Below are 15,975 nucleotides of genomic sequence, written 5' to 3'. Positions count from 1 at the left end.
AAGAAAAGCTATATGAATAGTAAATGCTACTCAAGACAAAGAAGGGCCACCAATGTGATGGTGCTAAGAATAGTATTGGTCAAATCTGCATAAGTATTATTGTATCCCTTAATCCAAATGCAAGATGATGTTAAAGATTAATAATCACAGATGTAAACAGTGTACATAACGGGTGGATGAACGCCGCGGTTGCGTTTTTGCAGCCCCATCGATGATTCACTTCGTCGGGGTCAGCTCACGGTAGAGCACGATCTGCTCCTCAGCAGCGCTGATCCCCCACAACTCAGAACGTACGCGCACCGCGCTGTGTTTGCTTCTTTCTCAAAGGATACGCGCGGAGAAAGGAAAAATACTCACCTATAGCAACAAGAGCCATTGTTCGCTGCCTTTCTGGGCAACTGAGTCTAGTTTTTTGAAAACGAAACCTTAACACGAGCTTTTACTTTCGCTATCGCTTTTGGCGAGCGAAAAAGAATGGATGGACCGCTTCGCGCTCGTATCGTTCATTTTAACCATTTAGAAAAATAAAAAACGGTTTATTAACCGCGCAAGGTGATGCAACGGACACAATATTTTGTAAGCGATCGAGGCGGATCATATCAAACTTGAGTGTGGCGTGGATCTGACGTGTTGGAAACACACATTTACACACGCGCAGGGCTATTGTCAGGACGCAACTTCGACAGAGGGATCTGAGTCCTTCAATAAGGTGAAACTGAACCGTGGTATTCAGTGAAGACCTGGATTGATTACGTTTAAATCAAGTGCGATTACCCTATTTCTTTAAGATAAAACCTGTACGTATGCGGGATTGCACTAAAAGCGGAATATGCATGTGGCGGGCTTTCGAACGTGCTTAAGGCTCTGTCAGGTGCCAAGTTGAAGACCCTGGGACAGGTTTATCCGCCCAAAAAGTACAGAGCCCCAAATTTTTTATCATGCGCCGTCAAGACCAGTGGACACATGCTTTTGTATGGGATTTGTAAAAGCCTCAGCGAATTAATTCAAAACCATACACTATAGTTATCACTATGCCTAGTGAATTGCAACGTTTATATTTCCCCTGCATCTTTCATTCACTTCCCCCTGTGCTGTTATCTATTTATTTGTATTATGGGTCTTCCATATTACTAGGATCTTATTATTTTATCTGGCAGTCTGAGTTTCATTGTACAAGGATAAAAAGTTTCCTTACTGTGCTCATGACAATAAACACTTTGAATCCGGGGCAGACTCAAGAGGAGATAAGTAAATGAAATTAGCACACTTCTAAAAAAAATGTAAAACTCTGTGTGAAAAACATATTTTTAACTTGTTTCGGTGATAAGAACTCATATCTCATGTAACTGTAATGATCCATTTTGACATGCCACTTGGGAATTTGACATGTCAAAGATGCTCTGGTAATGATGCCAATGACTATTTGATCCAGAGACTGAGACAGAGACCCCAGTGCTGAGGATGACTAAAATTAAAGTCAAAGTAACTGTACGTTCAAACTTAGACATCGTTTTATCATCTCAGCACAAATATATGATACCATATTTAATCACTGGTGATGGGACTGATTGACCTTGACAATTCTGCGCCTGCTGAGTTTGGTGAGCCCGCCTCTGTCTTTTCACAGAAGATTCAGCAACTGCCTTGTGTCCAAACGCTAACTCCTGACACTTAACCTCTGACCCCTTCTATCCGTCTCCATTCTAAGCATTCTGACACATATCTAATTACATTTAGCTAGTGTAATTAGATAGACGCTGGGTAACAAATGTAAGTTGGCCTGAGAGAAAGACAAAACAAACAAAAAAAAAGCAACCCAAACGAAGGAACACGAAATAAGAAAAACTGTAAATTCTCTACATCTAATTTTTCACAGAAAAAGAGTTAAAATAATGTTTAAAAGTCTTATAATATATGTTAGGTTTTTCAGCAACAAGTGTACAGATCTGATTGTATTTATTTTTCTTTTGAATCCAGGAAAAATGACCAAAGCTCTGAGTGCCCAAGGCATCTTCAGCAGTATGAAGCCTTTGCTTTGACGCTAATTAATTATTCTGAAATAAAGAAAAGGGCACATTGTCATCTGAACATCAAAAAATTCTGTCCAATGATGGTCTAACCAAAATCAATAAGATCAGCCTCATGTGTGCAATGTCACATGCTTCTGAAAGACTTCCTTAAAGACATTCAATTCCTTTTAGTATTTTAATTACTGTACGGTAATCTATTCATATCTTTCAATTGCATTATTGATGATTATTTTGATAATTACTTTAAAAAATCACTATCAGTAAAGCCTTGTAAAACATCCCTGTTTCTTCTTCGATAACTTTCAAGATTACCATCCGACACAAAGTTTGCTGACAAGACTGATTCTGAGAAATCATCCACTTTTTAAAATTGCACATTTACTGTGATCCTTTTCAATCAAATGTAATGTAATTTTGGAGAATAGCTGAAGACTGTCATATTCTTGCAAATCATGTTAATTTGGGGCATTATGACACATGATAGTCTTCGCTGAAATGTCATTTTTTACTTTTCTAAATTAACTTTTCTGATTTTTTTTTTTACTGAATACAACTTAACCTAGTGATGAAGATGTTGCATCATAGTGTATTTATAAGTGCACAATAAATACCTCTGACAGAAAGAAAAAACTCAAAAGTTGAGATTTCATAAAAAAATACATTCACAAAATATTGACTTAAAGCATTTCATTTGACCAGAAAACTGTATCACTTCTTTTTTTTTCAATTTGTGTGAAAAACATTTTTAACTCATGTCTCATGAAAATGTAATGATCCTTTTTGACATGAAACTAGGGTACTTGGCATATCAAAGATGCTGCTAAAGATGCCGATGACAATTTAATCCATAGTCACGCTGAGGATGACTAAAATTAAAGTCAAAGTAACTGTAACCAAGTAATTATAAATACAAAATAAAATCCTCTGGCAAAAAGAAAGAAATAAAGAAACAGGAGATTTCTTATAAAAATACTTTCACAAAATATAGTTTTAAAGCATTTCATTTGATCATAAAACTGCAATAACAGTCTTATGAAAATGAAAACCCATATTCTTGGTTCAATGAAATATGCTTTAAAATTGTAAAGGTGTATAAATTGATTGCTGAAACCACTCATTTGTTAACTGTATGTAAGATTGATCATTTCAAATCAAAATAAAGAACAAAAAGAAAAAAAGAAGAAAGAAGCATTTTTCAGATTGCAAGAGGAAGAAAGAAAATTTCAAATGCTTAAAAAGTCAGCTGTCATTTGAACCTCTTTGGCAAGCCAGCTCTCTTTAACCCCTGCCTTGTAAGCAACCCAAACCCAATATAAGGGGAGGAACTGTCACTTCAGTGTGTGGAAGAGGACCAGAGAAGTTAGTGCCTGTGGTGAGATGTTCTCTTCTTAGACACTGAACATTGAATTTGTTTTCTTAATTTGCTATATAATTAAAAAACAGATAAAACAATAAGTGAAAGTGCACGTCTGTGTATTTTCCAAGCATATTTCTTTCCTTTATGTAAATTGTTATGCATGATCAAATCTTACTCATTATTCTATCTGTCGAACTACAACTGGATTTTTCACAGGACTCTGGAATATAATATTCAATACACAGCAAGTAAGGGTAAGGTGCTTATAATTTTAATTTTCAAAATTGTTACCAAAGTTGTTATAAGAACAAGGGTAGTGAAAAACCGACAATAAAAAGCCTAAATTCTCCGTACCAGAAACGTTGACTTTTTTCAGTGTAAATTATTTGACCATCCTACCAAAGGTGGTTGAAAGGAATTTCCTGATAGGGGATGTCCAAAATAACATTTTAAACTGCATGGCAATATTCACTACTGACCAATCAATACTAGAAAAATTATTTAAAATGTCAGTTTGCAGATAATAAAAAAGATGCTGTTCCAGAGTTTCAAGGAACTTTGCAATTTTAAAAATGATTTAGAGTTAAACTACAAATGTTCAACTAGAGAAAAGTGATTATACTGCCTAAAGTAGATACAAGTTAAAGACAGAAACTGATTAACCACTTAGATGTCCATCTAAGCATGCATACCTTGTTAAATTACGTTTTTCTTTTGCTATTGTGACTGTGGCTGTATCCTCTATATCTGTTGTGTTTCATGTTCAGTAAAGTAAATAGGTCTAAGGTTTTTACACCTTTTCAGTTTTTTTCAATTGCTGCGGAAATATTGAATTCAAAGAGAATAATCAAAAGAAAGAAAACCTGCAGACATTCTCAGACTTAATCAAATTTAAAAGGAGTAGAATCACAAATAAATGTCTACCACCAAGACTGGAATAATTCACTGTATGGCTGTAGTTAAAAGGTTTATCGGCCATCACATACTTAAGATATCTTGAATATTTAAAAGATTCTTTTTTAACTAATTTCTTCAAATGCTGTATGATAAGAGGACACAAAGTAATTTTACTTTTCTGTTGTGTACATTATTTAATAGCCATAAGCAGCCACCATGAGTACGGACGCAGAGATGGCCGTTTATGGCAAGGCTGCCATTTATCTGCGTAAGCCAGAAAAGGAGAGAATCGAGGCTCAAAATAAACCATTTGATGCCAAGACAGCCTGCTATGTGGCTGATGCCAAAGAGCTGTATGTGAAGGGAACTATCATCAAGAGAGATGGAGGCAAAGTCACTGTCAAAACCCTGGATACACAAGAGGTAGATATCTATAAAGTGATACTGAGTTCAGTGATGAAGTATCAGTTTCTACATTTATCAATTACCTCCTCAGGAGAGGACAGTTCCAGAAGAGGATGTCAGTCCAATGAATCCTCCCAAGTTCGACAAAATTGAGGACATGGCCATGATGACACATCTGAATGAAGCCTCTGTGTTGTATAACCTCAAAGAGCGTTATGCAGCATGGATGATCTATGTAAGACAATCTCTCAACTGAGCATGAGGAGTTTGAAAAAGAAAACATCAAGTTAACCCTTTTGTCATTATGATTTCTCACAGACCTACTCTGGCTTGTTCTGTGCCACTGTGAACCCATACAAATGGCTTCCAGTGTATGATGCTGAGGTTGTATCTGGCTATAGAGGCAAGAAGCGTATGGAGGCTCCACCACACATCTTCTCAGTCTCTGACAACGCTTATCAGTTCATGCTAACTGGTAAGTTATGAAGTGAATGAAAAAGTTAGCATGTATCATATTTTGCGGAGAGAAGAACCGTTACTGATTTTCATATCATTGTTTTCACAGACAGGGAGAACCAGTCTGTCTTGATCACGTAAGTTTTGAATTTTTATTCAATTGGCTGTTAAAACTTAACAATCACCCAGGAAACTCTTTCAAGTCTGTGTCTACACACAGTGGAGAATCTGGTGCTGGAAAGACTGTGAACACCAAGCGTGTCATCCAGTATTTTGCAACAATCTCAGTTGGCGGTGACAAGAAGAAAGATGCAGCGCCAGGAAAGATACAGGTACAATCATTACTCAAGTAAAAATGTGTCTACTAACCATATGAACCCTGTACTCTTCTAATATGCTTTGACAAATTTCTTTGTAGGGGTCTCTTGAGGATCAGATTATTGCTGCAAATCCTCTGCTGGAGGCCTATGGTAATGCCAAGACAGTGAGAAATGACAACTCCTCTCGTTTTGTGAGTTCTGAACTATCTCTGAACATGAAAACAAGCTTGCTATACATTAGCCTCATTGGAATGTATTCAAAACATGTGTTTTCATTCCAAACAGGGTAAATTCATCAGAATCCACTTTGGCACAACTGGTAAACTGGCTAGTGCTGACATTGAGACATGTAAGTAAAAAAGTCAAATCGAAAAATAACTCACTTTGTAACAGGGTCATTGAGTGACTATTGAACCATATTTGTAGATCTGCTAGAGAAGTCTAGAGTGTCATTCCAGCTTCCTGATGAGAGAGGGTACCACATCTTCTACCAGATGATGACTAACCACAAGCCTGAGCTGATTGGTAAGAACTCTGACTCATTGTATAATGAATGAACTGTTCTCATTCTTACTTAATTGGGGTTTTTCACCATTTTTAACTTTGCAGAAATGTCACTCATTACAACCAACCCCTACGACTTCCCAATGATCAGCCAAGGTCAGATTACTGTGGCTAGCATTGATGACAAAGTCGAGCTGGAAGCCACTGATGTGGGTGACATTCATTTCCATCAGATTTCCTTGATCCATGCAAATATATTGTTGCTCTCTCAGAAACATTGTACTTACAAATCATTTCAATGCAGAACGCTATTGACATCCTTGGCTTCAGTGGCGAAGAGAAGGCAAGCATCTACAAAATGACAGGTGCTGTGATCCATCATGGTAACATGAAATTCAAGCAGAAGCAGCGTGAGGAACAGGCTGAGCCTGATGGCACAGAGGGTGAGCAAACTCCATAAATACAATCTTAGAGGGAAGCAGAAAAGAGCTGCAAATTCATTGAAAATCAATTGTTTTCAGATGCTGACAAGGTCGCTTACTTGTTGGGTCTGAACTCTGCTGACATGTTAAAGGCTCTTTGCTACCCCAGAGTGAAGGTCGGAAATGAGTTTGTCACCAAGGGACAGACTGTACCTCAGGTAAAAAGAAAAAAAAAAATTAAAATAATAAGGAAAATGTAGTGTTAAGGTATTAGATAATTCGTATAGTATACTAGCAATGTCAAGAAAGAAACACTAATTTTATTAATTGTGCTCAGGAAAGTATTTCAAAAATTTAAATATTGCACTTTTAGAACAACAGTTGTAGGTACCCTTCGATAAGGTACCTTTTCTATACGGACAGGTATAAAAAAAAATAACTTTTTTCACCTGGTCTTATTTCATTGAGATAAATCCAGATGACTAGTAACAAGTCCATCTTAGAACAAGAGTCCTATGAGGTCACATGTTTTATTTTACTCTTGGCAGGTGGCGAACTCAGTGACTGCCCTGGCCAAGTCCATCTATGAAAGGATGTTCTTGTGGATGGTTATCCGCATCAACCAAATGTTGGACACTAAACAACCAAGGCAGTTCTTCATTGGTGTGCTGGATATTGCTGGCTTTGAGATCTTTGATGTAGGTTTTGCTACTTGAACCAGACAGTTTTTCTTCTGTAATGATTCCAAAGTGCTTTTTATTTGACTATTTGCATTCTCACAGTTCAACAGTATGGAGCAGCTGTGCATCAACTTCACCAATGAGAAACTGCAACAGTTCTTCAATCATCACATGTTTGTCCTGGAACAAGAGGAATACAAGAAGGAGGGCATCATCTGGGAGTTCATTGACTTCGGCATGGATTTGGCTGCCTGCATTGAGCTGATTGAAAAGGTGACAACACTGACTCCTGAAAATCTGTCACTGGTCATGAAACAAATTATAGTTTCAAATAATCATATAAGTATTAACACCTATTCCTCAGCCCATGGGTATCTTCTCCATCCTTGAAGAGGAGTGCATGTTCCCCAAGGCCACTGACACTTCTTTCAAGAACAAGCTCTATGACCAGCATCTTGGCAAATCCAAAGCCTTTGAGAAGCCAAAGCCAGCAAAGGGCAAAGCTGAGGCACACTTCTCACTGGTGCACTATGCTGGAACTGTGGACTACAATATCTCTGGCTGGCTGGATAAGAACAAGGATCCACTGAATGAGTCTGTTGTGCAGCTCTACCAGAAATCTTCTATTAAACTTCTGGGTCATCTGTATCCTCCTGCTCCAGCTGAGGGTAAAATATCCATGACACAATGTTTAACACTATACTAACTAAGATAATTACAGAAGGGAACAGGTTATCCAAATCTGAAGATAAACTTACACTAAGAACAAAAATCACAATGGAAAAGGCTCTCTAAATATGAAGGGATTATAATTCTATTTATTGAAAAAATGTCAACAGAGAGCGGTGGTGGAAAGAAGGGAGGCAAGAAGAAGGGTGGTTCTATGCAGACTGTGTCTTCACAATTCAGGGTAAGGATTACCTTCAAACAATAATGCATTCAAAAATGCATATTTTATGACTACTATTTTAACTGGATTGTTGAATTGCTTTTGGGCTTCAGGAGAACTTGGGCAAGCTGATGACTAACCTGAGGAGCACCCATCCTCACTTTGTGCGCTGCCTGATTCCAAATGAGTCAAAGACTCCAGGTAAAAAAAAGGCATATAACGGATGGACTCTACAAAGTCTATAGGAGTTCATTATATTTAGCACAACAGCTACGTTCTCAAAACATTTGTTAAAACATTTCTGTTCGTAGGTCTGATGGAGAACTTCCTGGTCATCCACCAGCTCAGATGTAACGGTGTGCTGGAGGGTATCAGAATCTGCAGGAAAGGTTTCCCCAGCAGAATCCTCTATGGGGACTTCAAGCAGAGGTATGACTGAATATGTATTTCATCATGATTCAACTATTGATAAAATGTGATTACAAGACAAATGTTCATAATGTTCATGATTTTTCGATGGAAAAGGTACAAGGTACTCAATGCTAGCGTCATCCCTGAGGGCCAGTTTATTGATAACAAGAAGGCTTCAGAGAAGCTTCTTGGGTCGATTGATGTTGACCATGACCAGTACAGATTTGGGCACACCAAGGTTTGTATTGATCTTTGTTCTTTGGTTTTGTTTAAATACATTGGTGAAGTCATTCATTATCTTATGGTGTGAGTATTAAAATGTTTTTCTGCCATCTAGGTATTCTTCAAGGCTGGTCTGCTGGGTACCCTTGAGGAAATGAGAGATGAAAAGCTTGCAGCTTTGGTCACAATGACTCAAGCTCTCTGCCGTGGTTATGTCATGAGAAAGGAGTTTGTGAAAATGAATGAGAGGAGGTTAGTCGAGGTTGGAGGTTGGTCATAAAACAAGGCCAAACACAACATTGTTCATTTCTGAAATTTCTTATTCACAGGGAGGCCATCTATACCATCCAGTACAACATGCGTTCATTCATGAATGTCAAGCATTGGCCATGGATGAAAGTTTACTACAAGATCAAGCCTCTGCTCAAGAGTGCTGAAACTGAGAAAGAGCTAGCCCAGATGAAGGAGAACTATGAGAAGATGACAAGTGACCTGGCTACTGCCCTTGCCAAGAAGAAGGAACTAGAAGAGAAAATGGTTTCTCTCCTGCAGGAGAAGAATGACCTGCAGCTTCAAGTAGCGTCTGTGAGTAGGCAAGAAAAAAAATCACAAACAGTTGCACTGGTACAGTGTATGTCTGGAGTCTTGATTTGTTACTGTTTTTCTCCAATGTGAACTAGGAAGCAGAGAATCTTTCTGATGCTGAAGAGAGATGTGAAGGTCTTATCAAGAGTAAAATTCAGCTTGAGGCCAAGCTCAAGGAAACAACTGAAAGACTGGAGGATGAAGAGGAAATCAATGCTGAGCTTACTGCCAAAAAGAGAAAGCTTGAGGATGAATGCTCTGAGCTCAAGAAGGATATTGATGACCTGGAGCTCACCTTGGCCAAAGTAGAGAAGGAGAAACATGCCACTGAGAACAAGGTTTGTTCCCATTGCAAGTACTGACATTCCCACAGACATCCTAAGGTTCTCTCGTCAATAATATCATCCATTTTGCCCCAAAGGTGAAGAATCTGACTGAGGAGATGGCCTCTCAGGATGAGAGTATTGCTAAACTGACCAAGGAGAAGAAGGCCCTCCAGGAGGCTCATCAGCAGACTCTTGATGACCTGCAGGCAGAGGAAGATAAAGTCAACACTCTGACCAAGGCCAAGACTAAGCTTGAACAACAAGTGGATGATGTAAGTTCACCTGTTCATTAAGCAGTAGGGGTTGTATTGCTGGTGCTCCTTACTGACTAATACTACAATGCAGCTTGAGGGTTCACTGGAGCAAGAGAAGAAGCTTCGTATGGACCTGGAGAGAGCCAAGAGGAAGCTTGAGGGTGATCTGAAACTGGCTCAGGAATCCATCATGGACCTTGAGAATGACAAGCAGCAGTCTGAGGAGAAACTCAAAAAGTAACAATTTTGTATTCCAGCAGAATTTCTCTCAAGTGGCAAAGCAAACTCCTACTATATACACAATGTCATTCGCACAGGAAGGACTTTGAAACAAGTCAGCTGCTCAGCAAGATTGAGGATGAGCAGTCCTTGGGTGCTCAGCTCCAGAAGAAGATCAAGGAGCTTCAGGTGAACGATTGTCACTCATGTGTACATTTTCTGCATTGTAAATGTAAGCAAAGGTTTACTGAAAACAGCAATGTCCGTTCTGAAGGCCCGTATTGAAGAACTGGAGGAGGAGATTGAAGCAGAGCGTGCTGCTCGCGCAAAGGTTGAGAAGCAGAGGGCTGACCTCTCCAGGGAACTTGAGGAAATCAGTGAGCGGCTGGAAGAAGCCGGAGGCGCCACTGCTGCTCAGATTGAGATGAACAAGAAGCGTGAAGCTGAGTTCCAGAAGCTGCGCCGTGACCTCGAAGAGGCCACTCTTCAGCATGAGGCCACTGCTGCTGCTCTACGCAAGAAGCAAGCTGACAGCGTTGCCGAACTGGGAGAGCAGATTGACAACCTGCAGCGTGTCAAGCAGAAGCTTGAGAAGGAAAAGAGTGAATACAAGATGGAAATTGATGATCTCTCTAGCAACATGGAAGCTGTTGCTAAAGCAAAGGTACAAAAATAGTCATTTGGTGGTCTAAGGCACAAATTAGTAGAATCATAAAACAGGTGGCATACCAAATAAAACTTGAACAACAATGTCATATTTTCCACAGGGAAATCTTGAAAAGATGTGCCGCACTCTTGAGGACCAACTCAGTGAACTAAAGACCAAGCATGATGAAAATATTCGTCAAATAAATGACTTGGGAGCACAGAAAGCTCGTCTTCTCACAGATAATGGTATGTATAGAGCCAAATTCAGTTCTGTTGCTGCGATCCATAGTATAAAATCGAAAAGCGAACACATACCAATTATATATGATGGTGTTTTGTTTTTTTCCTACAAAAGGTGAGTTTGGCCGTCAAATTGAAGAGAAAGAAGCTCTTGTCTCACAGCTGACCAGAGGTAAACAGGCCCTGACTCAGCAGACTGAAGAACTTAAACGGCAGATTGAAGAGGAAGTTAAGGCAAGAGCTTTCCTTGTATACTCAGGTTTTATATTTGTGACATAAAACCTTAACTCACAAAACATTTCTTTACCAGGCAAAGAATGCCCTTGCCCATGGACTACAGTCAGCACGCCATGACTGTGACCTGTTGAGGGAGCAATTTGAGGAGGAGCAGGAGGCTAAGGCTGAGCTCCAACGTGGAATGTCAAAGGCAAACAGTGAAGTGGCTCAGTGGAGAACCAAGTACGAAACTGATGCCATCCAGCGCACCGAGGAGCTTGAAGAAGCCAAGTGAGTAAAAATTTAGGAATTCAGTTGATGTAAAATATGCATCATATTGCTGGAAAATGAAAGAGAGCGAAGGGTGTAAGAGATACAGTAACTATTGTGAACCACCAAGTAGCAAAGTCCGGTAAAGGTGAAGTGAGGGGCGTGGAAGAGAATGAAGAGTGGAAAGGCAGTCGGTCCTGATCGTGTACCTGTGGAGATATGGAAATGTCTGAGAGAGGTGGGAACAGAGTTTTGGCCTAGATTATTCACCAGGATCTATGAGAGTGGAAGGATTCCTGAGGAATATGGAAGTGTGATGATGCCAATATTTAAGAGAAATATTGCAAATTTGCCACTATAGAGAAATAAAGTTGTTGAGACATGCAAGGAAGTTATGGGAAAGAGTAGTGGAAACTAGCCTGAGAGGAGAAGTCATCATATCTGAGCAACAGTATCAAGACTCTCAAGACTCAAGACATTTTTATTGTTATTATGTAAACATATCTCTTATTTTGTACACCTACATTTTTCATCGTAAGTCAGTATGGTTTCATGCCTAGAAAGAGCACAACAGATGCATATTTTCTTTGAGAATGCTAATGGAGAAGTAGAGAGAAGGTTAGAAGGAGCTGCGCTGTGCCTTTGTAGATCAAGAAAAAAGGAATCGTAGTATTGTATGAGGAAGTCTTGAGAATACAGAAGTATGTTAGACTGGCGAAAGAAGACATGAACCTACTTGACACTAGACAAGAGGATTCAGACAATGGGGTTAGTTGAAGGAGGTTGACTCACAGTGGTGATCCCTGAAGGGAAAAGGTGAAAAAAAAAGACAATGTTTTTAAAAATATACAAAAGTTTTGATGTACTTCACAAAAATTCTACATTTTGTGGTTAACATTTTGTGAACATGTGGTGACCATGCATATTGGTCAAAAGAGCAGTAAGAACTGTGGTGAATCTTCAACAGAAAAAAGTTGGCACAGCGCCTTCAAGAGGCCGAGGAGCAGATTGAGGCTGTGAATTCCAAGTGTGCCTCTTTGGAGAAAACCAAACAGAGGCTCCAAAGTGAGGTGGAGGACCTCATGATTGATGTGGAAAGGGCTAATGGAATTGCTGCAAATCTGGATAAGAAGCAGAAGAACTTTGACAAGGTACAGCCATTGATTAGCCATCAAAACAAAACACCACACAATTACAAACATAATGTGACTATCGAATACTGATTTGAGTACTGATTTTTTCTAGGTACTGGCAGAGTGGAAACAGAAGTATGAGGAGGGTCAGGCAGAGCTTGAAGGAGCCCAGAAAGAGGCTCGTTGTCTTGGCACAGAGCTGTTCAAGATGAAGAACTCATATGAAGAAGCCCTGGATCAGCTAGAAACCATGAAGCGTGAAAACAAGAACCTGCAACGTAAGTTCACTTGAGATCTCTCACAAATTATTTTTTGTAAGTATTCTATTACATGGAATATGTTGAAGCATAGCAACACAATTTCTACTTGTTTCCACAGAGGAGATTTCAGATCTGACAGAACAGATCGGAGAGACTGGCAAGAGCATCCATGAGTTAGAGAAGGCCAAGAAGATTGTGGAGACTGAGAAGGCTGAGATTCAGACAGCTCTTGAGGAGGCTGAGGTACAAATAAATAACATTAAATAAAAAAACACGATCAACCAGATAAAAAGACCAGAAATTTGATGAAAATTCCCCCGGAGGAGAGAAACATTTTATTTTTTGAAATTTTAGGGAACTCTGGAACACGAAGAGTCTAAGATCCTCCGTGCCCAACTGGAGCTGAACCAGATTAAAGGCGAGGTAGACAGGAAGCTGGCAGAGAAAGATGAGGAGACGGAACAGATCAAGAGGAACAGCCAGAGGATCATCGATTCCATGCAGAGCTCTCTGGATTCTGAGGTCAGGAGTAGGAATGATGCCCTGAGAATCAAGAAGAAGATGGAGGGAGACCTGAATGAAATGGAGATTCAGCTGAGCCATGCCAATCGTCAGGCAGCTGAGTCTCAGAAGCAGCTCAGGAATGTGCAAACACAGCTGAAGGTATTGTATTATACCCAATGATGGTGTAGAAAATGCTAAGTGAATGCATTATGGGATGAGCACAATTAATTCCAATGATACATCTCCATTAGGATGCACAACTGCACCTTGATGACGCTTGCAGAGCTCAGGATGATCTCAAGGAACAAGCTGCTATGGTGGACCGCAGGAATGGTCTGATGGTGGCTGAAATTGAGGAACTTCGGGCTGCTCTGGAACAAACTGAGAGAAGCCGTAAAATTGCAGAGCAGGAGCTGGTGGATGCCAGTGAGCGCGTTGGACTTCTGCACTCACAGGTTAACAGTTATTATCAGAATGTCCTTTTAGAGCCTCATTGGTTCTTACTATGTATGTATACGTATGTATGTTTTTTAAATTGATTTTTTAAATACATTTTTGAGTTACATCCCCTCTGTTGACTTGCATTTCATTAATCTCAGAACACAAGCTTGCTGAACACTAAGAAGAAGCTCGAGTCTGACCTGGTCCATATCCAGAGTGAAGTAGATGACACAGTTCAGGAAGCAAGAAATGCTGAGGAAAAGGCCAAAAAGGCCATCACCGATGTGGGTTCACACTGTTTTTGACATGAATTAATCTGAAATGTAAAATGTGTTCTTTAAAAAAACATTTACTTTTTTCACAAGGCCGCAATGATGGCTGAGGAGCTGAAGAAGGAGCAGGACACCAGTGCTCACCTGGAGAGAATGAAGAAGAATCTCGAGGTTGCAGTTAAGGACCTGCAACACCGCCTGGATGAGGCTGAGAACCTAGCCATGAAAGGTGGCAAGAAGCAACTCCAGAAACTTGAGTCAAGGGTATGAAAGTTTCCATCAACCTAATAACAAATCAAAACATTTTAAATAAACATGCATATTAATATCCTATTGCTTTTTGCAGGTGCGTGAGCTTGAAGCAGAGCTTGAGGCAGAGCAGAGACGTGGCACAGATGCTGTTAAAGGTGTCCGTAAATATGAAAGGAGGGTGAAGGAACTCACATACCAGGTACAGTCAACTCAACAATGAACCTGCAAAAATCTAACTTAAAATCTGAAAATAGATATCTCTTTATCTAAATTCCAATCAATGTCAAAACCTCCATTTCTGTCATAGACTGAAGAGGATAAGAAAAATGGTACCAGGCTGCAAGATCTGGTTGACAAGTTACAGCTGAAGGTTAAAGCCTACAAGAGGCAGGCTGAGGAAGCGGTACGGACAAAAAAGAATTGTCAAAAAATCAAATACAACATCTAGCATAGTCTGCAAAGTTAGAGTACATCTGTTTGAAAATTGAAAACACTTTATTTGGTCTGTTTTTCAATGTCATCCAGGAGGAACAGGCCAACATTTACCTGTCAAAGTGCAGGAAGATCCAGCATGAGCTGGAAGAGGCTGAGGAACGCGCTGACATTGCAGAATCGCAGGTCAACAAAATGAGAGCCAAGACCCGTGATTCTGGCAAGGTAAAATACATGTCAGACTTTAAAACATACATCAGGCGTGTAAAAATGATGCAGTACACCAGCAGTGTAACAACACATCACATTTTCCTGAGCTAAACTGTACATTATCATATCAAGTTGCCTAAAATGTTCCACTAACAGAAGAGTAGGCATGTATTTAACAAATCAAAATGATTTTGAACTGCAATCTCCTGAACTCTGAGCTAAAAAATATTCATCTGTTTACAGGGGAAAGAAGCAGCTGAGTAGACAATATCTGCTTTTCATCATGGTGATTCCTAAACATGACACCATAAAGAATAAACTTTTAGCATCTGCTCTTAAATTACTGTCTGTGTTACTTTCATCTCATTTCTTCCCATGAAAGACACATTGTATGGGATTTGCAACACAAATGAAACCAATTTTCACCATCATAGATGTAATCTTTAATTATATGTGCTTTTCTTTCAAAATTCTTTATCAGAGCAGCTGACAAGAACATAATCCTTGAGATATGCAACACATTATTATTGAACTAATTATTTTTGAACCAAAAATGTCTTTAAATTTGAGGTGACAGTTTTTATGGGCAGCTAATAGACCTCTCTCAAATATGCAGTAAATAACTAAAGTAAGACAAGATAAGATAATTTATTGATCCCCATAGGAGAAATTTGGTTGTGGCAGCAACATAGGGCAGAGGACAGGTAACAAAGAAATTAACACTAACAATAAATATAAATAGAGACATTGAAAAGGATATAGACAACAACAGTAGAAGGGTAAAAATAGATAAACCTTGGCAAACTTAACATGCTCAAGTGAATAATTTTTCTCAGGAACATATTGTCAAGATAGCTCTTTAGCATATTTCTTTGAAAGCAACCCTCCATTGAAAGACGCTAAAAATAAATATACTTGGCATATACAAATTAGACTTTATTTTATAAATATCCTACTTGACATTCTCATGTACTTATTAAATTTTGTCACCATATGTTAAGTCATAATATATTGATATTAAATTTATTATACTCATGTCAAACTAAGCCTGGTTTCAGTTAATTCACCTTTGTTTAAACTGACCGCACCAAAAAGACAAATTAAGTCAATTTGATACATA

At 39.1% G+C, this 15,975-nt stretch overlaps 1 protein-coding gene across 1 annotated transcript; it reads left to right on the top strand.

Moving 5' to 3' along the window:
* The first annotated feature begins 472 nt into the window (after positions 1–472).
* Positions 473–15,189, top strand: LOC147224968 (myosin heavy chain, fast skeletal muscle-like). The gene is made up of 40 exons (XM_086163197.1): positions 473–709; positions 4,486–4,707; positions 4,781–4,924; positions 5,008–5,164; positions 5,255–5,282; positions 5,366–5,477; positions 5,564–5,656; positions 5,751–5,814; positions 5,892–5,990; positions 6,075–6,178; positions 6,274–6,412; positions 6,491–6,609; positions 6,940–7,089; positions 7,174–7,344; positions 7,436–7,739; positions 7,911–7,981; positions 8,074–8,161; positions 8,272–8,389; positions 8,486–8,609; positions 8,709–8,845; positions 8,923–9,178; positions 9,274–9,516; positions 9,600–9,776; positions 9,850–9,995; positions 10,076–10,166; positions 10,252–10,641; positions 10,745–10,871; positions 10,981–11,099; positions 11,176–11,372; positions 12,319–12,502; positions 12,597–12,762; positions 12,863–12,987; positions 13,099–13,407; positions 13,500–13,703; positions 13,848–13,973; positions 14,055–14,225; positions 14,308–14,412; positions 14,521–14,616; positions 14,739–14,870; positions 15,099–15,189. The coding sequence occupies exons 2-40, from the start codon at positions 4,501–4,503 to the stop codon at positions 15,117–15,119; spliced, it is 5,814 nt and encodes a 1,937-aa protein (XP_086019323.1). The 5' UTR covers positions 473–709; positions 4,486–4,500; the 3' UTR covers positions 15,120–15,189.
* Positions 15,190–15,975: the final 786 nt, after the last annotated feature.

Source organism: Fistularia commersonii, chromosome 17, assembly GCF_037954325.1.
Source record: "Fistularia commersonii isolate RoL2024-O1a breed Wild chromosome 17, RoL_Fcom_v1.0, whole genome shotgun sequence".
Taxonomy (NCBI): domain Eukaryota; kingdom Metazoa; phylum Chordata; class Actinopteri; order Syngnathiformes; family Fistulariidae; genus Fistularia; species Fistularia commersonii.
The sequence above is the reverse complement of the archived record's forward strand: the minus strand, read 5'-3'. Positions and strand labels throughout refer to the sequence as shown.